Genomic DNA, 27672 nt, shown 5'->3' on the forward strand with positions numbered 1-27672 from the left:
AGATGTTTGATATTTAATAATTTCAGCTCATGGATATTTAAAAGATTTGCAATATTGTGCACTGTTGCATGAATGAAGTTTGTGCTTATAAATCCAGCACATGGCCTGCCAGAGCCTATATGAGTTGGTGTGAAGTGAGCCTAATATATGTTACAGCAAGCCACACCCTCACAGATTCCTGTATTCATTCTCCCACAAAAACAACAAAGCTTCAAACTCACAATTTATTAATCATGAAAACACAGAACTCCTGATCAAACACAAATGGCACCTACTTTGGCCTGTAGGCTATTTATTGTAGACAGCATATCTAAGTGATGTATAGCATTGCAAAATAGTTATGTATCACACTTAATCATATAGATGACTTTCAGTGGTGACTAATTGCCGTGCATATCCGCAATATGTACAAAGCTCCTGTTTTGGCAACAGAACAGCATGGGATGAGGCCAATGAGTACATATCAAAGTGTTTTTTTCTACGTTCTTACACTTTCACAGAGGCAAATAATCTCTGTTTACAGAAAACAGCCCTTCAACATTAGTCAGGCCTGTGACCTGCCCTTACACCAAGACGTTCTCCGGTGGATTCCCAGATATATGAACAGCCTAACTCGCTTTTGTCCCAAAATATTCTTGGAGAGGTTGGAAGCCCCTGTTCAGAAAAGAGGTAGAAAGTGTGGTTGAGAGACGTACGTCTGGAAAGAAAGCGAAGTGCATCTCCCCATGTGATGAAAAAGAAAAACGCAACCTACAGCAAAAACGGCATGTTCAGCATGACTTACACACAGGTTATCATACAGCGATAGTTACTTATGAGCGCGAGCGGGAGCTCTTTATTTATTAACATTCCACAGAGCTTCACGACGGCACATGGAAATGGTCATGAGTAGATGTATCAAATGAAAAGGGATGTTTTGAGATCTATGTGGCGATCCAGAATGACTTTGCTTTCCTTTTCTCTTTCAGGGAAACAGAATTCCAGGGTTTGAGTTGTGGCAGAGATCTTGGGGCTCCCCCGATAGAGGGTCTAAGGTAACCTATAACAAATTTGGCATATGTTAAGTACTTGTTAGACAGTACAAACATATGTATTGAGACACATTCCCAGCCGGTAGAAGAGAAAAGATTTCGGCAACAATTTGCCATGTGGGAGTTTTCATAATTCAAAAACCCCATATCTCCAATCCGGTGGCAATAGTCTTCCACAGGGTTGAGTGAGTGCATTACACTTTATGGTTCATTAATGCATTTCGGCAGGGCTTGTTTTGAGTTTTTTCCTCAACAGTGCTGTCTCTTCTCAGGGATCCCTTTGCTATTAGGAAGGGTCCAGGTCCCTCATGGGCAGTCTCTGTTTGAACCCTGAGAAATACAGTTCCCTAATTCTGCTGCACATAAAGCCTGTTTCACACATATTACTTCCTACACAGCACGAGCAACGCACAACACCCTGCGTTGCAGTTTGGCGCCCAAGTTAACAGAGTATAGCATTTACACAGCCAGCGTGAGCATAGGCTGAGCGTTAGAAACTAGGTGTTAGGCCTATTTTACATCAAAATACTGAAAAAAAATTAAATAAATATCTACTTAAATGTCTTTGTTTTTGGTAGTTCTGCAGGCTTTAAACAACTGCCCAGTCAGATTAAAAAAACTGATCTGGTTATTTATCCATTTAGAAGACAAGGACATCTGTATATTTGGCTTACGAGCAGCATTTGGTCTGGAATAAAGCCCACTGTACTGTTCAGCAGCGCAAATGCTGTATGTGTGAATGGTCGATGCATGCGAGCCATAAGAGTCACATACTCAGATGTACTATGTGTGAAACAGGCCTAATGATGATCACCACATAGATGGTCTCCACTCCACAGGTTTGAGCAATAAAGCAACTTTTCTCCTCAAAATATATAACTATAAATGTGATAAATAATAATGGGGAAAATAATAAGAAATTTTAATCTTTATATGTCTATTTTAAAAGAGTATTTACAAATACAAACCTTAGGTCTTTATAGCAATCATCGTAAAACAATACACAATATTTATTTCACAACCACATACTCCTTTCTACCTCAGTGCTAGATAAGAGAAAATTATCATGAGCTATACAGTCTGTATGTTTGTTTGCATATGATAGCAAAAGTACAGAAATGAACTCTTGTGTACATAAGCACTGGCATGCAAAGCAAAGAAATCAATTTTGGTGTTATTTAACTGCATTGGTGGCTTAGCGCTGGGGGGAAGTTTTGCGAGCTTCCATGAAGATGTTGCTTTTACATGTATGTTGTTGAAACATTGTTTTAAGGGGTTCATATCCAAAAGTTCTGTATTAAAGTATCCGAAAAAAAATCCCAGCATCTTTTTTAGGCTTCCACTGTTTTCCTTCTACATTATTAGGATCTACCCACAGTTAGCATCATGCAACATGTTTTTGGATCATATGCATTCACTGACATTCTGCTGTGTTGTTTCCAGTCTCCACCCCAGCAACAAAGCCATTGCTTATGCTCTTAGGGCTGGGTGGGTTGTTCAGGATTGGCGATGATCCACCTTTACCCCCGGGATCCACAGAATAACTCTTTTTTGGCACCCGGGGCCGGACTACCGGAGCCTTGGGCAGGACCGAGGTCTGTCTGAGAACCTCAGCTTTGAGGGGTGGTCGGGCAGGCTTGGGGATGGAGGGCAGCACAGTGGGTTTAGGGCTGTGGGAGGCGTGGCTGGGTGGACTTTGGGTCCGTAGCGGCTCCTCTTTCTCTGCCTTGTCTGCACCCTCTTCGTCAGCGTCGGGCTTGCCAGGGGCTTCCATGGAGGCATCTCTCTGTGGGCCACTCGGCTGAGAGGGCTTGTCTGAATTCGGAATCTCGCAGCTGTCTGTCCGTCGTCTTGAGCCCTCGTGCATGCGACTGGTGGCCACCACAGCCTTCATAGCAGCCTGTGGGAACAGGGGTCAATGTTAAGTCTTAAAGTACAAAATGTAGACCTATTCTATTAATAACTAACAGTGACTGGAGATACACATGAACTGTCTTGTCTTTAACATAACTGCAGAATATAAGAGACCCATAAGCAGAGTACCAAAATGTAAAGGAGATGCACTCTCATTAGATGTCTGTTCTCATTCTTCACCTACTGCCAAGACAAGCAGAGTCTGCCTCAATGAGAACTGCTTGCTGTAGATAACTGAACTTTCTGATCAATCTCCTTTCAGGAAGTTCTACACATATAGAGTTTCAGCTAACCTTCAGTTTACGGCGAGCATTGAACTCCTGCAGCTTCCTTTGTGTCGTGTCCATGTGGGAGAAGCGTGCTGCTTTGCCAAGAACCCACGGGTGCTCCAGTGCCTGCTGCACACTCAGACGCTTGTGAGGGTCCAGCACTATCAGTTTACTGACCTGGGAGCATAAATGGCACAGACACACAAACAATGAATAGACATGATTGTTAGAAACTCCAGACTTACATACTATTAATGAACCAAGACATTGGTTGTTGTCTGAAAGCTGCTTCTTTAGGTGTGCACTAAAAGGCTGCAGTGCATTGTGCAAGTTTTCACCTCCCACCCCGCAGGGAGAAGAACCTCTGTCTCACTCCCAAATCTGTGGCAGACTGAAACAGGTTTTCCTCTATTTAAATGATTAGCCTCTCGTATCCAGAGCAACTTAAAAGATTTACTTATGGGTCAATGTAATGTTAGGAGTCTTGTCCAAGAACTCTTATTGGTGTAGCGCAGCATAGTCATTCACACCAGAAACCGAACCTCAGTCTCCCACATACTGACTGGTAGGGGTGTGATCTGTTGTGCCACATTAACCATCTAATTATACTTCAGTTTTCCCTACCAGTAACAAAATAATCCCCACAGAATGATGCTGCCATCACCATGCTTCACTGTGGGCAAGGTATTCTTACGCTAAACATGGTGGCCACTGATGGAACACTAGATGCAACATAGATTTTCCGTCTGGCACAGAATGCTGAGATTCATGCAAATGAAGCAAAGAAACTCCAGCATATGAGATTATACATTAAGCAATGTTAGACGCTAGTCCTGTTGGTAAAACAGTAGTAGTAGTGATCATGAATCCAGAAATGCAGTTTGGAGTGATAATGGTCAGTGAGAACTCACCAAATCCTTTGCATTGAGGGAAACCTCATCCCACCAGGGGGAGACAAACTCATAGTCACAGTTGAGGATGCGGCTGTACATGTACTGGTCCCCCCTCGGATCGAAAAATGGTTCAAACCCGCACAGCCTGGGGGGAGGAGGCAGAAGAAAGGCAGATCCGAGAGCAAATGTCATTTCTGGATCTGGACGAGAGGCTTTCTCGCAAAGGATGAAAGCTGAATTACGGGCAGCACACAGGGACAAGAAAACCGATTAAACTGCTCTCCCCTAAAAAACCCAGTGACAAAAGAGAGAGTGTTTTGGCAGAATATGATGCAACGTGTTAACCGAGCTTGTTTACTCACAATATATAAAGGATGACTCCCACGGACCACATGTCCACCTCCGGGCCATAAGCGTTGCCTCTGAGTATTTCAGGAGCTGACAGAAAGGAATACAGTTGCTGATGTGTAAATAGGACAAAACTTTTAGAAGCAAGAATAAGCATCAACAACACTGATCTACAGAACTGATCTACAGAACTGAAAGGAACCAACATCAAATTACTGGCACATCAAGCCAATCATCTAAAATTCGAACTCACCACAGTAGCCAGGAGTGCCACACACAGTCTTCATTGTCACTTGCTCATCAATTATCTTGGAGAGGCCGAAGTCCGCTGTGGGCAAGTTCAAGATGAATTAGGAATTAGAAAAGCCAGCTTCTGCCTCTATTTCTGATCAACATACATTTGGACCATCCTGCTCTCAAGTACAAAAGAACCCAGGAAGATCATCCATAACATGAAATCCAAGTCCAAAACAATTAAATAAACACATTACATACAGGGATACACCGATCCGATATTATGATCGGGTATCAGTCCCGATATTAACAAAATTAGCTGGACCGGCTCTTGGATAATTAGGCCTATCCATGGAACCGATGCTTTCACTTTGATTTGGTGGTGTAAGACTGCACTAAATGTGCAAATAAATAAATGACAAATGATAATTTAATACATTTATATCTGTGTTAATTTGTTATATTATATAAAGTAATGTTGAAGTCAACCCTGATGCCTTAAGTCTCTCCCACATGGTGAGGTATATGGTTGATTAATTCAGCAATGGTATTGAACTGGTATCCGGTATCGAGTTTATGTATCGATATTGGTATCAGAACTGAAAAAGCCGGATAGGTGCATCCCTAATTACATATACCGCATTATTCTAGGGTACCTAATTTATTGGAAAATAATTTCAGTGCAAATGGCAATAATTAATTTGTTGGCGCTTCTGCCTTCCAATGCCTTAAATGTAGGATTTAAAGGTGTTGCGTTGTTTATGTCAGTAAGCTGTGACGTGTCTAAAAAGTGAACGAATAAGCTCTGAAAAGAGAGGCCTTTCTCTGCTGGTGCTAGCAATGTTAAGTCTTCTACCTTCCTAGACTTTAGGGGCTCTTGATTTCAAAGAAAAATTCAAAGTACAAAGACTAGTTTTTTTGCACATTATTAGAAGTTTAATAACTTTACATTTGTTTTAGTCACGTATGGTTGCACCACCTGACATTTCTGGGGGGATAAAACTTACAAAAACACACACAAATATTAGATGGATACAAAGTTACAAAAATGCATATTATAGCAGATTCCAGTCATTTCTGTTGGTTCTTTTGCCATGAAATGAACATTATGTATTATTAAGGACAGCTGCTATTATCAAGTGACACAAAACTGACCTGATCTTGAAGGCATGTTTTTTTGTACTTACCAATCTTGAGTGGTGCATCTATTGACAGATCAGCATATAATAGGTTCTCTGGTTTGAGGTCTCTGTGAACTACACCATTTTCATGTAGGTACTGCAACACAGACAAAGAAGGAAAGATCACACAGCTTGGAAACTGTTCAAAGCCTACCTACTGCCACCAGCTAGAACAAGAAAGTCATTTATTTATTTAAAGTGATTTTTTTTTAACCCAATTCTCATCCCAATTTTATCACACATGCCACGTGAGCTGGGAAAGTGAAGGCTGGCATGTGCTTCCTCTGAGTCATATGCAGCAAGCCACCGCATCTTTTCAAACTGAGGCTAGCGCAATGACATCGTAGGGCTGAACATGCTTGGAGGAGAGCACTGAACTAACAGTTCTGTTACATCAGCAAACAAACGCATGCACTGACTAGCATTGCATTGAGTGATGGGGAGAGAGCAAGGCCAGTTTTGCTCTTTTGGACTCTCGGCCACAGATAATAAAGTCTCTTTAAAGTAGTAAAATCTCTTCCACAATTATTCCACAATTAGCTTCTTTGCTATCATTTTTTATGGCAAAATAAAAAAGTGGGGCAGTGTACCAAATCGCTAGATATCTGTGTTAGAAGACATGTGTAATGCATTTGTACGTTTATTTGGTCTGAATCTTCACCAGCTGGCTTGTCTAGTCTACATTAGCTAGTTGACTAGGCCGCTGTTACTTTACCCAGGGGTGCAGTGTAGCATAAGTTGTAGCATTTTTCTGAGCTAAGAAAAATAATCACCTTATATTTATAGCCCTGCTACAGCAGACAGAAACTTCACAGGGAGAAAGCATATGGCTCCATCAATCAATAACAACAGCAGCTGATAATACCAAGCGCCAGGAAAGGTATGAAATCAGCCCTCTATTCATTTTCCACTGACAGCAACTGAGCAGTGTCTCAGGGCTTAGGTTTGGCAGTAAAAGCAGCACAGCAGCACTGAGAGCAGCAGGAATTGTCAACCCCTGTACAGTTCCAGAATTCACTACACACTCCAATGTAGTGTTTAATGTTTAACCATTACAGGTATATTTTTATAAAATATTGGTCAATTACAGTTACTTTTACTTACATTCTGTTATTTCACAATTACACTTACAGTATTAATGAGAATGTCTTTCTCAGGAGAAAGGATATGTTGATCTGTCATTTTATATGTAAATTACATCATTTGATATCTTTTTATTTTGTCAAAATTGTAGTCAGAAAATGCCAGATTTTGATGTTGGTTCATGATGCCTTATGGTTGAGAAGGTGGTTCATAATGGCTTACTGTTGACATTGTGGTTAATAATGGCTTGGTATTGAGTATTCATAAAGAATATAACCTTTTATAAACAACTGATTTACTGGCTGATGCCACAGTTTACTGACACCACTAAAGTTAGAGAGGGTACGTACTGCCTAGTGTTAGCCTGCTTCTAGCAAAGTTGTTCTAGCAACATTCATATTTCGAGTTGTTAACAGCTTCGTAAATCGGACAATACAGCAATCTGTGAGAACAATTTGTCATAGAAAAAAGCATGTTGGCTTTGGAACATTATTGTTCACCACAGGCCGCGACAGCCATTCAGAAATCCAGCTTAATTCCTAATACGGGCAGGAATCTTAACAAGCTGGTTTACCCTAGCTAGTTTGCTAGGCCATACATTTAACCAGCTTAAAGAGTATGGGATTGCTAGCAGTCAGTAATTAGATTGCAAGACTTAGATAAACTATATGTCCAAATGTTTGTGGATAGCCCTTCTACTGAATGCATTCAGCTACCCAAGTTAAGTTGCACCCATTCCTGACACAGATGTGCAAATGTACACACACACACACACAGCTTGTCTAGTCCCTGTAGAGAAGTATCACCCGTAGAATAGGACTCTCAGAAGCAGAAAAAAATGAACTTATTGGCACCATGTCTAATGCCAGGCATGGCCTAGAGAGGGTTAAAAAGCCCCCAGAATTAAGAGTTTTAGCTTTGCCCCTGTTTAAAAAAAGGGCACAAGAAGATGCAAGTATTAGTTCCTAATATGTGGGTCATTCTGTTGTCAGCGTCATTCTGTCGTCAGCGTTATTCTGTCATCAGCATCATGCTATTAGTTCCTAATATGTGCATCATTCTATATTCAGCGTCATTCTGTAGTCAGTGTCATGCTGTTAGTTCCTAACATGGGCATGATATCTAGTATGATGAACTATTATATGAAGCCATGCAGAGGATGCAAAATGTGGCCTTAAGATTGCAGGTGGTGAATGTTTTTTGGTGGATTTTATTTTAATTAATTAATTAATTTATTTATTCATACCTAATTCTGTAACAAACTGCAGCTATATATATATATATATATATATAAAACATGTGGAATCAGTGTTAGCTTAATGAGTGCTGTTGTGCATTAAATCTTTCAGTATTTCAGAGGGGTCTACTTCCTTGAATAGGATGCAAGAGCAGCGAGAGCAGAGTGAAACTGTACTGGAACCTATGGGATTTTCCTCAATCAGGCCGAGGGCTGGCCAGATTAATTGAAACAGTAAATGCCTGCCATGGTCTGAGAGCGCAGAAGCAGCAGCCAGGCGTTCTCCTGCCTGGCTCAGGCCCTGCTGAAGCACTCCGCGTCTCAGTGTTTTCGTCTCATTTGGCAGAGCTGCTCTAATAGGTGATTTGTTGTTTCGATTTCACTCATTAGTTCATTCAGCTGTGTCTTAATGCTTATTACTTGCTGCACCAACTGCGTGTGTGTGCACTCGCGTGTGAGTGAATCGCCATGTGTAATCCAGCGAGCAGCCCCAGCCTTCTGATGTCTGGATTAAGTGTGAGCTGAACGCTGCCAGCTCATTAGCACAGCGGTGAAGCCATCACACAGTGAGGCCCCTAAAGCTTTGCAGCCCACTCAGCGCTCCACACCTTTCCATATCACACCCAAACCCTGCGACAGTCATAATATTTGCCGTACCCCTGCTGAGCGAGACCACTGTCATTAGCTCTTGCTTTCTGGGCCACGGCTGCGTTAAATTAGCAACAACGTCCATTAACAGCTCATTTTATAAGCAATGCTCAAATGTATATCAGGAGGCAAATAGCTTATTGTTGTGGGATATAAATAAAGACCTCATTTCTCCAAGCTATCTCTAGTAGCTTTAGATACAGGTATACAGTGATATGTTTATAGGCCTAGATTGTACATTAGCGAATCCTGTTAAGGAGGTAGGTGAATGTAATATTTGGGTTCTTGTCCAAGCACTCTTATTGGTTTATTAAGATGTTCTTGCCAAAACAGGAAACTTTTTATTCACTATGCCAGAGCAACAAAATCTCGTGTATGAATAAATATATGACTAAAAGTGTACCCTAAGAAATTAAAAACCAGATAGTTTAGACATATTTTTCAACTCTATATAATATGTGACTCCAAAAGCCCCCATATAAAATATTCCTAGCCTCAGCCATTTATATAAACAGTATTAAAGAGCCTGAAGGAGGGAGTGTCATGGGGTGCGGTAGGATAACAGTCAGTCCTTGAAGTTGGTGCGTTGTACACAGGAAGAATCTGTCTTTGAAGCAGATCTTTGAAGAAGGCCCAGTTTTGTGATGGCTAGAATACTAGGTGAGAGCTTCTCCAAAGGTTTCTGGTATGCAGTTGTCAACACCAACCAAAAGTGCTCCAAGGAAGGACTATCGATGAACTAGTGTTTACAAGACTTACTGATGCTCATGGAGTCACCTCCCCACAACCTTCACAGGTTTTGTGGAGTCCATGCCTCGACGGGTCAGGTCAGCTGTTTTGGCAGCACAGAAAGAACCTAAGAATATTAGGACCTAAACAGCTGGGTTCATATACATACAGTACCATTCAAAAGTTTGGTTGAATGTGTGCTGATCATCAACTTTAAAACATTTGATCCAAATGCTACATAACAAAAAAAAAAAAGGACACTGGGGATACATAGGGAACCACGGTAGTCACTGGGGGGCTTTCAAGTAGGCCTAAGTTGTAGGACCTTGGCAATGTGTATGTGTGAGTGTAGAAATACCTCTCAGACCACGCAACTGTAGTATGCTAATGTTAATTAATACATCAATAGCAAGACCAACATAGCACCATAATAGCCTATATGACCAAATCATCTCCTTCCAGTTCAACATTCAACTTAGGCCTACTTGAAACCCCACTAGCCATGACTACCCCTGTGTCCCCAGTGCCCCTTTTTTTTTAAAGAATACTATGGCCACTCTAGCATTTGGATCAAATGTTTTTGAGATTATGATCAGCACACATTCAACCAGGTGTGTCCAAACTTCTGACTGGTACTGTAAATCCATCATAAGTTACATAGCCCGGCAAAGGTAAAAGAAAATGAATGTAAATGAAAATCTATACAGTGCAAATAAGCATGACTTTTTGTGATGATTGATGGGCCTCAGCTGAACCTTTAGAACCATTTGTCCTTCCTCCGAGTTCCTCCAGTGTTCCGACTACAAATCACTGTCGTCATCAATTAACGGGGCATGAGCGTGTTTGAGCTTTTAGTGCAGGTCTCTCATGCAGTGTCAAGCTGTGTTAATTACGCTGATGTGTGGAGGCACAGGACAGATGTTGTTTCTGTAACACAACCCAAAAATACCAAGGTACATCATGCTGGGTGAAGAAAGGGTGTGTTTGCTTGCTGTACCAGACAGCACATTTCACTTAAACACTTGCAAAAGTGATTTCTTTCAATCTGTCAGTTATTAATTATGTCTGTGTAAGCATGCAAAGAGCTGCGGAACAGAAAATCAGATGAAAACATCTGACAAAAGAGTGTTCATTTCATACTCGGGAACCATCGTGATTTCACAGCAGCCTGTGAAGTGAGAAGGTTGGAAATGAGTCAGTTACACACTTGGTGTTCCTGATAAATGTGGACTGATTCAATCTACATAACTGAGTGCCTGTGTCATTTACTTAATTACTGTGTCAAACAGCATTTAAACAGTAGTCTACGAATGCCGTCCTTTCGTCCATGCACTATACTGTGCATCTGCTACGATTGGGCTGTTTAGTTATTAAATTCCCATTAAAGCCATTAAATTACACCAAAAGGGATTTGACAAAGCAGTATGGAATCATATTCATTTAATTCTTTATGTATTATGAACCTCTAGTAAATGGAATACTCTGATCAGCCATAACATTAAAACCACTGACAGGTGAAATGAAAAACATTAATTATCTAGGTACAGAGGCACCTGTCAAGGGGTAGGTTATACATATTAGGCAGCAAGTGAACAGTCGTTCTTAAAGGTGATATGTTTTTAAGCAGGAACAATGACAAGAGCCAAACTGTGATGGCTAGATGACTGGGTCAGAACATCTCCAAAACATCAGGCAGGTCTTTTGGGGTGTCCCTGGTATGCAGTGGTGAGTGCCTACCAAAAGTGCTCCAAGGATGGACAACCGGTGAACCAGTGGTAAGGTGATGGGTGCCCAAGGCTCACTGATGCGTGTGGGGAGCGAAAGCTAGCCTATCTGGTCTGATCTAACAGAAATATTACTATGGCACCAACTGCTAAAAAGGAGAGTGCTAAAATTGGAGATTGCAGTGATACACTAAATGGACAAAAGTATTGGGACAAGTGCTTCTTCTAAAATCAAGGGTATTAAGAAGACATTATCCTGCTTTTGTTGTTGTGGAGTAACTGTCTCTAGAAGAAGCCAAAGAAGGCTTTCTTCTAGATCTTTGAGGATTTAATTGCATCCTGCGACAGGATGTTGAATGATCACCACCCTACCTCATCTCCAACTCATCCAAAAAGTAACACAGTTCTACTGCTCCACATCTCACAGTATTCGGGGGCTTTATATCCCTCTAGCCCATGCCTGGCATTAGGCATGGTGCCAATAGGTTTATGTTTATCTGCTGCAGAGAGTCCTATTCTATTGGCATTACTTCTCTACAGGGACTAGACAAGCTATGTGTGTGTGTGTGAGAGAGAGAGAGCATTTGCACATCTGTGTCAGAAATGGGTGCAACTTGAAGCAGCTGAATACATGAATTAAAAGAGATGTCCACAAATATTTGGGCATATAGTGTATATTGCACAGCACAGCAGCAAGTAGAGATCTTTTTAGTAAAGAGCCTCAGTATAGAGCCAGGACAAGTCCATGTGTCCCAACTTGGGACTGTCGTAAAACATGACGCACCAATTTAGCTCTAATGATCTACACAATATTCTGTAAATCTGATACTGTGCTTCTAAAGCATATAGAACCACAGCAGAGATTAATATGTCCGGGAAAAAATGGATTAAATGCATCCAACACACATATTTGTGTGCCCCTACTTACACGCACACAGCTTTGAGCCCTGCTTTACTCACGAAGCCACGCATATGGCCACCACAGAGCTCCTTCACTGTCACAGCCATGCACTCTATTCCCGAGCTCTTACATAACCACTCAGATTCCTCCTGGTCAGGAGATTAAAACGGAAAACTGCAGCGGCTTTTTTGTTGTTGTTTTTTCCACCACCATCTCTCTCTCTCTCTCTCTCTCTTTCACTCTCGCTCTGTCTGAGAGGATTATTCCACATTGCTGTATATCCGCTCGGCTTGCCACTCCTTCCTGAGCGACAGCAAGACTTTGCCCCACATCCGTCTGCTCCGTCTGACTCTAGCAAGCCCTCCCTCTCCCAGCCCCCGGCTCTGCACCAAGCTACGAGCAAATGGCGTAACCCTAATCCTCAGTTTGAAAAGGCCTCAGAACCACTGTTTTTTCTGTGACATAAAACCAGCAAACATCCACACTTCACTGTGTGATGTCACTGGAAAAAAGCTTTGGGAGTTCCCTCAAACGTAACCTACAGTGTAACCTTGTTAGATATAGAGGACAGCAGCATGTTCGTCTCCTTTGGGCCTCGTTCTAATATCAGACCTCATTTCCCAGGATTTATCTACAGCTAGAAAATGGGTATCCACCATAGTTAGTTTGGGTGTTCTTCTAGACCTTTGCAAAGTGGCTACAGATCCAAATGACCTGTTCTTATGTATGTTCACAATAACTTATATAATAATAATGTTTTATTAAAGATGGTCTTGGAATCTGCAGTTGTTTAGGACTGGCTTCATTTCAGACTTTCTTCTCAGATCTGCAGTCCTGAGCTCCTTGGTCATTCCCATTGTATGTGAATTGGTCAATCCAATGAGTGTCGTCCAACAAACCCCTTCTTATGTGGGTACAGTAACCAGCTGTAGTCAATCATGATCACTAGCCAGACACTTATAGGCCTTGATTAATTCAGCGTGGAGCAGAATTAACAATCTTAGTGGATGTATATATATATTTAACCCTGTGGGTATAATTGTGACCCTATGTTGATTTCAGGAACCCCTAAAATAAAACCTGTGCATCAAAATACTTCTTTGATGCCAATAAAAGATGTTTTTGTACACTTGATATGTCCTCAAAAAGAACGGTTCAAAATAATTGAAAGCTTGATGAGTGTTGAGTGATGGTGAGTGTTAAGTGACAGCTAGATATTATTACAACAGTCTTAAGGCTTGTTTTTTGCCCGAGAATAACAGGCTGCAGAAATCCAACTGCTGCTATACATGGACCACATAGCCTTCAGCCAGTTTACACCTCACATGCTACTGTATGGTCCACCACAGAGCACAACAAAGGCCTAAATATAGGATTGAATAACTGCTGATGTGATTTCTGTAAACAAGTCTCAACATGACAATAAATTGCATTCAGCCATAACATTTGGGCCATTCCAGTAAAAAAAAAACATGTTCTGGCACCATCTGTGTGTCTTCCAGGGTGTGAGAATTTCAGCTCGAAGAGGTGTGAAATGACTGACATGAGGCAGAAATAGTTTTCTAATCAGTCTACCCAGTGATTACCAGTCTGATCAGAAAGACTGCAAAGCTAATAACCAGCTCAATGTTCATAAAGTTGGGTAATAAGCTGATCTGATGTCATAACCATGATAAATTACATTACAGTCCGCTTCCCTGTATGGTATTGATATTGTCAGTACTACTAGAACACTGAACAACTGCATGGATCATAAATGGCTTCATAAGCTGCATGGTAACAAGGAGCTCATTGGTTGTTGGCACATTATGACTCGGTCTTAATGTATTCAGTCATTTGTAACAACTGCTTGATTTTTTCCCCATGGTGTTCTGCCTCAAGCGGTTCATTTTTACAATTATTGAATTAAAACCATATTATTGTACATTGTTTTCAAGTATTGTGATGCCATATCACCCACCTTTACTTTCTAATAAAACTTAATTATTATTATTAATTACCTATACTAATAATTAAAATAGTGCTTGCATTACATAAAACAGTGTTCTCGGTTAAATGACATCGCTTACAGAGTAGTGCTGGACAGCATGCTGGTTTATTCGGTATACCATTTAAAAAATCCTCTGATGGTCTGTGTTTCTTAACTAGTGACAGCTACATTCCGTAATACTGCTATGCATCAGAAAAATGTGTAATTTATTCACATCACAAACTGTTGAAATTCTTAGCATTGTGTTGCTAGTGGCAGTAAGCTAGCATACAAAGCTCCTAAAGGACTCAAGAGCTGTTTCACGTCTACCTGATTTAAAGTACATTAAAGCAGCGCTAACACTACAATAATGTTGAGAAACTAAAGGCTTTCTGAGATAAAACTGAACTTTAAAAATGTCACTGTTTTCCTATATCAATTTCAGTTGATAAACTTTAAAAATATGTGTTTTAAAGAATGCAGTAATGACAATGTCTGACATTATTTAGTTTTCTTTTGCAACCTACAAATATCTAATGTACACAGGACAGGCCTACTGTTTCTAATAGGATTCTAGTTTAAAAAGAAAGCAATTCATCTGTCCATTTTGCTGGGGAAAATAAATAAATATTTAAAAAATGTAAGTCCTATGATACACCGTGAAACCTACCACAATTGTAAAAAATATGATACACATTGTTGGTCATACTGTCCAGCCCTATTACAGAGTAAATTCAGGCCTTACCGCCACTGCCTCCAGGATCTGCTTGATGACGTGGGCAGCGTCTCGCTCACTGTAGTAGCCTCTCTCCACAATCCTGCAACAATCAATCATGCCAGATTGTTGGAACAGCCATTGAGATGAATGCATTCAAACCTTTCTCATTGAGATCACTTAGAGATTCTGTTCCACACTGAAAGATTTGCAACGGTTTGATTCTCGGAATGATTCAGTGCATATGCAGTGATATGTCAAATCTCACCATTTCACCATCTCGCCACAGTTTGATTATTATCGAGGAAATGAACATTTAGCGCTTTTGATTATTACCTTCAAGATTGTAACCCTTGTGTAGTTTAAACATTCTCCCTTTGTCCTAGGGGTCAAAAATGACCTGAAGACATCTATTTGCTGTGTTGGTCTACAGTTTTCATGGAAATATGAAGAAAGATGATGTTTTACTTTCTCTAATGTTTTGTACTAAGGGTTCCCTTTAAGAAAAAAACATTAAATCCTTAAATGAAAAAAAGATAATTTTCCTTTTTTTCCCTCTGCTTGTCACTTTTGACCCTTTTGACCCTCACGAAGACACAATGGTTAATCTAGAATACTTCATGTTGGTCTAACAGAGAATGTTCTTATTATAGATTCTAATCCATTGGAAAAGGCCATAAATCAATGCAGTCAAAACCACCTTCAGATCAATACAATGCGTCAATGAATTTTTCCACTACAGTTATGAATCACCACAGAACACTTGTTATACATCAGTGCAATCACTGAATTTCATAAAAACAGGCTGATAATCACCCAGCTGTTGTAGTTTATTCTAAGCTGTGATTCACAAACATGCTTGTCTCATCAAGTGATGCTTCTGCCCAGGATGCTGGTGGCATGAGAGCACGGTCAGCTCTGCAGATGTACAGTCATGTGAAGGAATAAGGACTTCCCATGAAAACCTTTATCTTTTTAAACATATTTCAACATATGGATATTACACTCTTACACATAAAGGTGCTACAAATGGTTTTTCGAGTGATGCCACAGAAGAACCACTTTTGGTTCCATAAAGGACCATGCTTGTCATAGAAATGTGTGGAAGTGTGAAGAACCTTTAAATGGTTCTTTATCAATTTATAGATCTAGATAGAGATCACATCTCTATCAAAGTGGTTCTTATATGGCATCCCTCAAAGAACCTTTAGCACCTTTATTTATTTAAGTGTAGAGAGGGCTTTATTTTTTTTATTTAAAGTATAGACATTTGCGTTTGGTTTGCTCTTATTTATTTATGGCATTTAGCTGATGCTCTTATCCAGAGCAACTTACAAGGTTACTCGTATTACAGAGGCCAATGTAGTGTTAGGAGTCTTGCCCAAGGACTCTTATTGGTGTAGCGCAGGGAATCGAACCCCAGTCTCCCACATGGTGTGGTAGCTCAGTGGCAGGTAGTGGTGTTATCTGTTGTGCCACACCAACCACCTCTTGATTGCTCTTGATTGTTAAAGTTAGTGGTATTACCATGGTCAGATCCACAGAGCTCTCTGAGGTCTTCAGAAAGAAGGCTGTGGATGCAGATGAGTTTGGGAAGGGATTTATCAGAACTCAGAACAGTTAGAAATCAGCTGTTCCACTGCTGCTTTTCATGGGATGTTCTATCTTTCTCCCATGATAGCATTACCCCATCGTGTTCTGTTACAAACACTAAGAGTTAATGTTATGTTCGCTGCTGAGGGAGTTATTAATCTGCCGAGCGGTTTTTGTGCTGGGGTTTGTGTTGAAAGAAAGAATGAAGCTCAAACAAAGAAGAGTTCCAGTTGCAGTTCCTTTCACTGCCAAACCAATAAAACTCCTCCTGCAGTGCTGCATTTTCCAGCCAGTTGAGGAGTCATGCCAGTAAATGACAGAGACATTGACAACCTTTTGACAGCCCATGCTGAAAAATAAAGGTTCCTAAACAGTTTTAGCTTGGATGTTTTAGGTTCTAGGGAAAACCTTTCATTGATATAGAATATTTATTGTATGGAGGTTCATTCAAACAAAACTTTAAACAGGAGTGGAGATGAAACATGGTGGAGATGAAAAGGTGAAAAGATTCTTTACACTTACACATCTCAGTTACAAACCTTTCAGAACCACTGAAACCCAAACATATTTCCAGAGGTCTAATGGTTCTTCACTCTCACACATCTCGTTTATAAACCTTCACTGAAAGGTTCTTTCCAGAACCAGTAGTGGTTCTTTTATGGTGTGGCTCCAAAGATCCTTCACACTCATATATCTCTTTTACAAACCTCCACTAAAAGTTTCTTAGGAACCAAATGTGGTTCTTTAATGGCATTGTTCCAAAGGTCTAAAGGTTTTTCAGACCAACACATCTGATTCACAAACCTCCACTAAATGTTTTTTTGGGAACCAAATGTGGTTCTTCTATGGTGTTTACCCAAAGGTCTAATGGTTGTTCACACGTACACATCTCATTAACAAACTTCCATTGAACTGTTCTTTAGTGACCCACAAATGGTTCTTCCATGGTGTTGATCCAAAGGTCTAAAGGTTTGTCACACTCACATCTCATTACAAACCCTTACTAAAATGTTCTTTTAGGAACCAAACATGTCATTTCCATGGTGTTGATCCAAAGATCCTTCACACTCACACTTCTCATTTACAAACCTCCATTGAAAAATTCTTTAAGGGACCAAAGGTGGTTCTCTTATGGCATTGCCCCAAAAACCTTTAATTATTTGCATCATTATATTTATATGCTTATGACACTGACACAGAACATTGCTATTATATGTAGAATCTATAAACCTTGAGAAAGTTCTTCACACTGACATGTCTCATCTCTAAAAGTAGTGTAAAACCATTAGTTAAAAGATAATTTAGGGAACTGAAGGTGTCTCTTCTACGGCTTGAGCAAAGAACCCTTTTTAGAGCCATTAAATTTAAGACTATACATTACTGGACATGCAGTTGGTGTTGATGATATTTGTAATAACTGGAAGATGCAGTAACTCCTGTTCTGCACAGTCATTCAACATGCTAGATTCTCTAAATTCAGCTGACTGATTTAAATCCTGGACATGAGATTGTGTCCACCTCTCCATAGGCATAGAGCTTGTGGTTTAAATTCAGCCTTGTAATCTTTCATCTCCCGGAAACAGAGGTTGGGTTACTGGAAAGGTCATATGCTGTTGGGTTTAATGTTGTCAATAAAGCCAGCATCCTGAATGGATTTGCAGTGAGGGGACACACCTGTCAAAGAGCTCCCCTCCAGTCACCAGCTCCAGAATGAGAGAGATCTCTGTTTCCGTTTCGAAGATTTCCTTCAGGCGGATCTGTGGGCCAGAGAGAAGCATTCGGTTATGAAACAACATCAGCGCAGAGTTGATTCCTATGGAACAGAAGGTGGCGTTGACCTGTGATGCTGTAATGAATAACTGTGGAAATAAAACTGCACACTGGCGACCTAATGCATTAATGGATGCTTTTTCAGAATTGGCTAGGCTGATCAGAATAGGCCGATATTTGCTGACACACTGCTGGCAAACATGTTTATTTATATTCCAGCCGATATGACGTAAATAATATTAGCCTGGCTAATACACTCGTGCTGGATCAGAATTCTGTGAGTGTAGGATCCGTGTAGGTGTTTGGCTGATCCACCAGGCCATTTGTTGCATATCAGTGAATTCCTTTAGCGCATGTAAAATATGTCCAATTAGGCTGTAAAGAAATCAGACCAGGTCATAAAATTCACAGGGTGCTTTGCGGAAGGCCATAGAACAACCACTTTAACCATGTTAAAAAGAGGTCTGTGAGTGTGCAGATCCTGTTAATTGTTCGAAGAACCATTTAAAAGGTTCTTACAAGAACCTTTACATTGTATAAAAGTTCCTTAAATCTTAACAAGCTTCTTCACTCTCACAAGTCTCATTAAAAAGACGGCTCACTAAAGAACCGTCCATAAAAAGAATTTTTATTTAATAGAACCGAAGTAGTTCAACTCTGGTATCACACAAAGATCCCTTCTTATTTTCTTGTGCAACATCATGTGATGTGACAACATCTTCTCTGCAGAATTGAAGGGACGTTCTTCAAGCTAGCACAGAAATCTGTTTCATATACTTTATGAAAATACATATAAAATACACTTTCTCTACATTCCATGAAATGTATTTTAAAATAATGACATTATAGTGTGTTGATACAAAAACATACTTTAACAAAAGTATATTTAATTGTCATGTCAACTGTTATTATTTAAAAAGTGTGCTTTAGTACAACATTTTTAAGTAAATTAAATTGTCATGTCATTTTATTGTTTAAAAGTATGTTTTAAATGAATGCCTTTCTAAATCTGTTTTGGTACAACACGTACAACTTTTAGTACAATTCATTTTAATGTATGCATATTGAAGTATACCAAACTGAAAGTATCAAATCAATCAAATTAAATGAATTTATTTCTTTCTATATTTAGGCAATAAAGTATGGTGTCCTTTACGGTGTGCCTTATATTTGGGCAGAGCGTCCTTGATGAGTAGATCTCATACTTTGATCATGGCACCATCTATTTGCATACTATGTGCATGTCTTTCCCCACTTACTCACCATCAGTGTGTAGTCATTGCCTCAAGACTACCTTTCCATGTATATTTGTCTGGTCTCCGTGTTGAAGGCTGTAAGAGCAATTACCACTTTCTTTACTGCTGAGTGTGGCTTTACATTGGCTGACCCCTTGACCCTATGCTACAGTGACTCCTTGCCCACTAATGCAGAATTATGCCATCAGCCTTTTTAAAGATGATAATTGATAATGTCAGTTATTAAAAGTAACCTAGCTTCATCAAACTTTAAACATAAAGAAATCATAATTGAGGTGTTAAAAATAAACAAGCAAATGTAGTGATAATAAAATACAATGTAAAGTGGCCTTAAGTGTCTTAAATAAAGTAGCATGGAAGTGTACAAAATATGTGCATCAGTAACAATTATGTCTACAAATTACATACTTAAGTTACTTGTCTTAAAAACACTTACAAATAACTATATATATTCATGATTTCAGAAACATTTTAAGTGATATAATAATAATAATAATAATAATAATAATGAATATATTGTTGCTGTCCTGCTAAAACCTCAATTCATGCCATTTTTCACTTATTAACATAATGTGCAAAAATAAATAATATAATGAACTGATTTTTTATCTTTCTCTAAGCTGCTGTTGTCACTCTGTTGGCCTGTTTGTGCTTGTCTGGTTTCCCCATGTGCTCCTTAGCACATGGTTCTGTTTGTGCTTGTTCCTTGTCTCCGTCTTAGCCCCGCCTTGTCATTAGTGTTTTCACCTGTGCCTCCTTTTGTAGCCCTGCCCTTTTGTTAGTCTCAGGTGTTCCTGCTTGGTCTATTTGTATATGGAGTCTCTTTGTTTCAGTGCACAAGGGGGTGAGTTTGCGTGTCCTGTGTATGTGCTGTCCGGGATTTTTTTTGTTAGTTTGGCTTGTTTATTTGGTTTTTGTTTTCTGTTTATTATGCTTTTTTTTGCTTCAAATAAATATCACTTGCTTTTGCGGCCACCTCCGCCTCCAAGCTACACCACCCATGGCAGCTTTCCAGATATGAAAAGATGGCACCCCTAGGTCAAGCACATTAGTTTTTTTTAGAATAAGCAGGGTTTGTGGTTTGGTATGATGCACTAAATTGATAGTTTTGTGTGACATGAAGAAGCCAATATGGTGTAAAACATGAAGTCCTTTTTTTATTTTGTAGGTTCTATAAGTTTAGCAGATGTAAGTAAATATCAAAATGCCTCTAAATAAATAGTTTAGTCTAAATTTAATACCATTCAAAATGTATTGTTTATTTTAATGCCTCAGGTCCTTCTCACAGTTTGTACTTACAACATACTTAGCTTTCATACCCATGTCCTGTTACTAGCTCTTTATATTGTCAGTTTTAAAATGTTAAATAAATCATAGATTATATTTTTCACAAACTACCTCATGTGCAAGGATGTTGCTCCTTTAAATTAATCAGCTGTTGTTCCAGCAAGGGGAAATTAAAAATGCACTAAGCAACAAGGCTCGATTCTCAGAGGGTTATGGCCAGTAGAGTTTCTCCTTATCTATTAAAAATGCACAAGGAAAAAAAATGCACAAGTTCTTACGATGTTCGGGTGGGAAAGACGCAGCAGCACTCCGATTTCTGTTCTCACAATCTTCTTGTCGATCTGTGACGAGATGACAAGTGATGAGTGCAGTCAAATATTTGCTTTTCTGTGAGTGTGAGACACTGAAGACCTGCTAAAAGAGCAAGCTGACTTACAGTCTTCTTCAGGACTTTGGCTGCATAGGGCTTCTCTGTTTGCTTCTCCTCGCAGCGAAACACAACTGACGTGGCCCCTCTGGAGAAAAACCAAACAAGGAAAAATCAATGAAGGCTTGAATAAACAGGCCTGATACAGTGTTGAAGACAGTGGGGGAACCTCTGACAGAAATGAGAATCTTGGAAAAGCAGATGGCCTGAATGTGTTGCTGATGTAGAGTCAGTGGGATACTACCAGCCCTGAGCTTCTTATTCTACTGTATGCCCTACTTACAACTGTGCGGATGTGACCAGTGCATCTATCATGTAGTTATCTAATCTAGGACCATCATGATGCCAGAATTCTAATTTTGCTATGGATACCAATGCATACTGAGACTGTTACCATAGGACCTGCTTTTTTAAAAATACAGCTATGCATATGAATATAATATATAATACTCTTCATTTATTAGGGCAATATTTTACAACAATAAACTTAGAAAGTTAGTTAAGAAAAAAGTCCTTGAAAGAGTCCAAAATAGTCCAATTCTTGTTGATTAACTATTTAAAAGTGAGTGTGTTCTGAATGTGCAGAGAATATGTTCTGAATGTATTCTAAAAATGGTCTGAATGTGTTCCTAATATATTCTAAAAACTGTTATGAATGTGTTCCTAATACATTCTAAATATATTCTAAATGTATTCTAAATATATTCTGAAAATGTTCTGAATATAGTCTAAATATGTTCTGAATATATTCTAAATGTGTTCTAAATATATGCTAAACTGTTCTTAATATGTTCTAAATATATTCTGAAAATGTTCTGAATATGTTCTAAATATATTCTAAATGTGTTCTAATTATATTTAAAAAATGTTCTGATTGTGTTCTGAATATATTCTGAATATATTTTGAGTGTGTTCTGAATGTATTCTGAATGTGTTTTAATGATGTTCTAGATGGACTCTGGAAATGTGTGTTCTGAATGTATTCTGAATGTGTTTTAATGATGTTCTAGATGGACTCTGGAAATGTTCTGTGTGTTCTGAATGGATTCTATTCTTTTCTAAATAGATTCTAAATATGTTCTGAGTGTATTCTGGAAGTACGGTTTAACCCAAAGATCAGTTACACTTTCATGTCCAATTTAAAGATGGCTATACTAAAACCACAGCTTTTGCGCAACTGTGCACGTATTATGTCCTTTTATATAACAACAGTTAGGCTTCATCTCAAGCACTACCACTAGTTTTTACTCTTAGGATCATTTCAGGTTTGGCAAACATCTTTTTTTTATTATTATGATGTGTGTTCTGAATGTATTCTGAATGTGTTTTAATGATGTTCTAGATGGACTCTGGAAATGTTCTGTGTGTTCTGAATGGATTCTATTCTTTTCTAAATAGATTCTAAATATGTTCTGAGTGTATTCTGGAAGTACGGTTTAACCCAAAGCATCCTACTCTGTTGTAGCTTTAAAAAACCACAGCATTTTCAATATATCTTGTAAGACCTGTGGGGCCATCAGTGCAATTTAAGACCTCGCTGCAGTTTTGAATTGTGTCTCCATCCAGTTTGCTTGAAATACAGTTCTACCTCAAACCCACTCACAAGCTGGAAACCAGGCCAGCGCCTCCTCCAAATTGATGGCCTACTTATGAATTCTACACAGGAGAGCTGTCAGTATTCATGACATGCACTGATGAGGATGCCATGTAGGCTTACACTTCAGTTTTTTATGGAAGCAATTTGATGAGATCTAGAACCAAACAGACACTCTTATAGATAAAAGCATCAAAAAGATGTTGTTGGATCAATACAATAGAAGAAACACACGAGTCTTAAAAAAACTATTTCTGGAAATGTCAGTGTGTGTACAGAGCCTTTTCGAAGTTCCAAAGCCTCCCCCAACGTAAAGGATCTGTACCTGACAAAATCTCTCTACAATTTGCATTACATTACCATGGACGGTACTATAAAAAAGAAAGGTTCTGTACTATACTCAAACTCTAACAAGGCCTTAAAAAAACTCTTAAAAAGGCCTTCTGTACTCCCTTAGCAAGACTGAAATGTGGCTGTTGAGCCATGCTGACTAAACATGCTCGGTGCTGCAGGCAGGTATGCCTATACAACTCATTTGTGCTGTGGTGTACATTCTCAGAACAGAGTATCAGGTTTCACACATCGACAAAACAGCTTTAGCTCTCAACAGTCTTCGTTGCTAGGCTAAGCTAAACTGCTACAGAGATCTTGACATGGTACAATTTGTGTGCCATTTGCAGATACCAGTTGGCAGATAATTATGGGCCAAATATGGAAATGGCAAGTGTATTATGGGCCAAAACTAGCCTAGCTGTAGCAGTCACATTTAAGATTTGAACTCTGGCTCACATGAAACCTACCATGTGAAATATTTGTACTGCATTTCTATTTTGGGCCAAAACAGGCCCAACTGCAGCCAGCTGTGGCTGCGTTCCAGCACCCAGATTTGGACAAAGTCATCGCTGTTATTCCACGGCCTTATGTAGGCCGGATGAAAGTAGGAGTGGGGGCCAGAACTGGGCCATGACTTGTTTGCTATCTGCATTCAGGCCTTCATCACTAGATCAGTTACACTTTCATGTCCAATTTAAAGATGGCTATACTAAAACCACAGCTTTTGCGCAACTGTGCACGTATTATGTCCTTTTATATGACAACAGTTAGGCTTCATCTCAAGCACTACCACTAGTTTTTACTCTTAGGATCATTTCAGGTTTGGCAAACATCTTTTTTTTATTATTATGATTAATATTATAATCATCAATATTGTTACTATGATAGCACCTAGTAGTAGTACCTATTCTACACACATCCCTAGTGAAACCCAGTTTAACCATTTACTGTGTTCATTTTTGACATGGTCATACCAATAAGATGGCCAGATTTGTTAAATTTACGAGATCAATGAGATCCATCTTTATAAGCACATAAGCCGCAAACAAGAATGAGGGCCAATGTTCGTAACTGAGATGTATACTATGGGCAAAAGTATTTGGACACCTGCTCATCCATTTTTTCTTGCAAAAACAAAGGGATTAAAAATGAGTTTATCCTGCTTTTGTTAGAGTAACTGTCTTTCTCTTAGATTTTGAAGCATTTCTGTGATGATTTGGTTGCATTCAGTGACAAGAGCGTAAGAGAGTTCAGACCGTGGGATGATCACCACCTCACCTCATCCCAAACTCCCAACTTATCCTAAAAGTATTGGATGGAGCACCATCATTCCAGAAAACACAGCTCCACAGCTCAATACCCCTTTAGCCCACACCTGGCATTAGTCATGGTGCCCATAGGTTCATGGTTGTCTGCTCCAGAGAGTCCTATAGTGATGGGTGCCTCTTAAAATAACTGAATGCATTCGTTAGAAAGTGTGCAGAACCTTTAAAGGTCTGAAGAACCATCACTTGATGTAAAGGTTCTTTAGCAGTTTGAAGGTTCTTGACCCTCACACATCTCTTATTTCAAACGTGGTTCTTAACGGAACCAAAAGTGGTTCTTCAATGGCATCAATCAAAGAACCACTCGTAGAAGCTGTATTTTTGAGAGTATAACCTGGCTCATGGGGTACTAAACCACTGCAAGAAACATTCATGTGCAAAGTTCTGGTTCCAAAATAGATCCAACTCATTTATATCTCCAAACCCGACAAGGAAATTAACACATTACACTGTATGCGAACGCTGCGTGTGGAAGTGCTGGCGGTGTGTGTGTCGGGGGCTTTCTTAAGCGCTGTGAAATCGTTAACACTTCATTGTCAGTGGGTGACTGCATGAGATCACATGGTTGAACACACAGGGAGGCACCACTCCATCTGCCGCCTCGTGATTGAACTTTAACACTTCAGAGCCTCGGCCTCCGCGAGCCTCCGGCAATCTTAAATGTCATCACGGACTGAGGCCAAAGCACCAAGTCCATCATTACAAGGGCATATGTGTACCGAGCCTTCTGGGGTCAGGGGTGATTTATACCACACAAATCCAGAAGATTGAACCACATCACCTGCTTTCTGTCCATCCTCACTCAACCCTCTCCCTCTTAATCCACCCACGCTGCTCTGTTCCCCGGTCTACAACCACCTCCTGCCTCCAATCTCATTGCATTAACATGTGCATAACAGATCACAGGCGTGCTTTGATGGCACAGCCAACAAGGCTGTGCAGAATGTATTGCTACCGCTTTGGAGATACTGAGATAGCCGGCACTAAGGTTTGGAAGCATTGTCTACATTCCTAAAAATATAGGTTCCTAAACAGCTCTTGGCTTGGGTGTGCAGTTCTAGGGAAAATATACAATTTGTCAAAATTAGTGTAGTGTTTTGGTCAAGTGGGACTAATGGGACTATTTATTATCACAATAATTTTGTTTGATGTTCATCCAAGATATACACTATATGGACAAAAGTATTGGGACACATGTTCATTCATAGTTTCTTTGAAAATCAAGGGTAATAAAAAAGACATTATCCTGCTTTTGTTGAAGTAACCGTCTCTACTGTCCAGAGAAGGCTTTCGACTAGATTTTGGAGCATTGCTGAGAGAATTTGAATGCATTCAGTCTCAAGAGTGTTAGTGAGGTCAGGTCAGCTCATTCCCAACTCCCCAAATCATCCCAAAAGTGTTGGATGGCGCACCAACCATCATTTCAGAGAACACTGTTCCACTGTTCCACAGCTAAATGCTGGGAGCTTTATACCCCTCTAGCCCATGGCTGTCATTTGGCATGGTGCCAATAGGTTCATGTTTATCTGCTCCAGAGATTCCTATTCTATTGGCAGTGCTTTTATTGAACTGCAAACTAAATGTACTTGTTGGACATAACAGGTGTAAGCGGTAGGTGCAGGAATTGGAAGCTTGGACCCTCCATAGGCTCATAGCCATTTGAAGAGCCTTAATTGAACCTGAAAAGTGGTTCTTTAGTCTACAGATGGGTGGTGTCCACTTTTTTCATACCTTCCAACCGTCTACGGATGTTATCATGGTATACAGTATTACCGGGGGTGTAGGAGGCTTGCCATTAATCAGTGAGCCATCCTCCGCCCCTACCATTAAAACTGACATGGAAATTAATGAATGAAATATCATGCAATCCCATATATATATATATATATATATATATATATACCATATACCATTTGAGTACTGTTATTTTAAATCGGAGTATCGGAAAGGCCATTTTTATCCTAATGGGCTGATGTCTGCTGGAATATGCAGGCCTTCGTTGCTGTTTTTGCAGGGTTCCCCAAGCTCTGGTGATGCCACAGAAGAACCATCATCACCAGAAGGGGTTTTAGAACCTTACCAATGTTTGTACGTCCAAGTACGTCCTAGAACCATTTAGGAAACTTTTATAGTGTACAGATTCATCATTGCATACAACCATGACGTTTATTTGAATGAGAAGCTCAGATGTAGGACTTCGAATAATGCAATCTCACGTGACTCAGTGATATCTACGTCACTACAGTAAATCCTAATTGCAAGAAAAGTTAGAATCTGAGTAATACAGACTTCTGCACGGCACAGAACTGTTGGTCATCTCACCAAGGACCACAAGGATGTGAAAGAAGGGGGCTCACCTTCCCAGTTCTGGGCCCATGGTGTAGAACTCCTCCATGGAGGCATCTCGACGAGAGCCCTCGACCCAGTATTCCACTGGGCTCGAGCCAGAACGCGAGGTAGGCATGGTGCAACCTCCAAAAGGCAGTTGTTCTTTTTCCACCCCCTCTTTATTCAAACGGTCCCAAAGATCAGAGGAAGCCAGCTGGGCGCATCGCGCGTCCGCTTTCACATCTGGATGTGGCTGGTTATGGAGTGGCTCCGAGATGTTTTCTACGAGCAAGCGAGCCTGTGTATGTTTTTAAAATGTCCTCGTGCTGGAGGTTTCCATTTTCCAGCAGAGTGCGCACATCTAAACTCAGTCCAGACGCACCGTTAGCGGGGCTGCCGTCTAAAACCCCAACAAAACCCCCGGTCGGTCCCAAAACGATTCTAAGCCCTAAGCTTCCAGCATACACGACCGGAAAAGCATTGAGATGCCCTGGTCATAACACTTCACACCGGTTCTCCTCAGCAAGCAAGATCTTCAACCTCCAAAGGGCCTCGCGGCGTGAGGCGTAAACAACCCCATGGTGCTTGTCTTACATCCACAACATCGAGGATGATCCAGCCGCGACGCACGGCATCCAAAAGCCAAACACCCCCGTAATCCAGAGGGATGCAGTGATTTCCAGCGCCCGGCAAAGGCTGATCTTAGTCAACCCGAGCGCATCGTCGCACGACAGCCGTGCGTTTCGTGATTATCTACTCTTGGGAGCCGAGACGTGGACGTAGACGCGGTCGCTCTCGGTTGCCAGAAAGGACGCGAAGAAAACAGTGGAGATTATGTGTGTGTTCATCCGAGCCGTTGCTTGGGTTGGGTAGGTGGTGGCTG

The 27672-nt window shown here is 40.2% G+C and overlaps 1 protein-coding gene across 1 annotated transcript; it reads right to left on the reverse strand.

Annotated features, from left to right (window-relative positions):
• Positions 1-210: 210 nt before the first annotated feature.
• LOC140537973 (calcium/calmodulin-dependent protein kinase type IV) lies at positions 211-27672 on the reverse strand. Its single transcript, XM_072660334.1, has 11 exons — positions 26819-27672; positions 21219-21297; positions 21061-21123; positions 18144-18226; positions 14907-14979; positions 5877-5967; positions 4709-4783; positions 4470-4545; positions 4126-4252; positions 3239-3391; positions 211-2931 (listed from the first exon to the last, which is right to left on the reverse strand). Exons 1-11 carry the CDS (start codon positions 26923-26925, stop codon positions 2446-2448), a joined length of 1413 nt encoding a protein of 470 aa, XP_072516435.1. The 5' UTR covers positions 26926-27672; the 3' UTR covers positions 211-2445.

Source organism: Salminus brasiliensis, chromosome 17 (genome assembly GCF_030463535.1).
Source record: "Salminus brasiliensis chromosome 17, fSalBra1.hap2, whole genome shotgun sequence".
In the NCBI taxonomy this organism is placed as follows: domain Eukaryota; kingdom Metazoa; phylum Chordata; class Actinopteri; order Characiformes; family Bryconidae; genus Salminus; species Salminus brasiliensis.

What these genes read in the sequence shown, in the direction of transcription:
- LOC140537973 (XM_072660334.1), bottom strand. Translation starts at nt 26,925, where the DNA reads ATGCCTACCTCGCGTTCTGGCTCGAGCCCAGTGGAATACTGGGTCGAG. An exon ending in GGAGTCATCCTTTATATATT is followed by an intron (nt 4,253 to 4,469) that starts GTGAGTAAACAA and finishes TCCTCCCCCCAG; the next exon opens with GCTGTGCGGGTTTGAACCAT. An exon ending in CCCTCAATGCAAAGGATTTG is followed by an intron (nt 3,392 to 4,125) that starts GTGAGTTCTCAC and finishes TTATGCTCCCAG; the next exon opens with GTCAGTAAACTGATAGTGCT.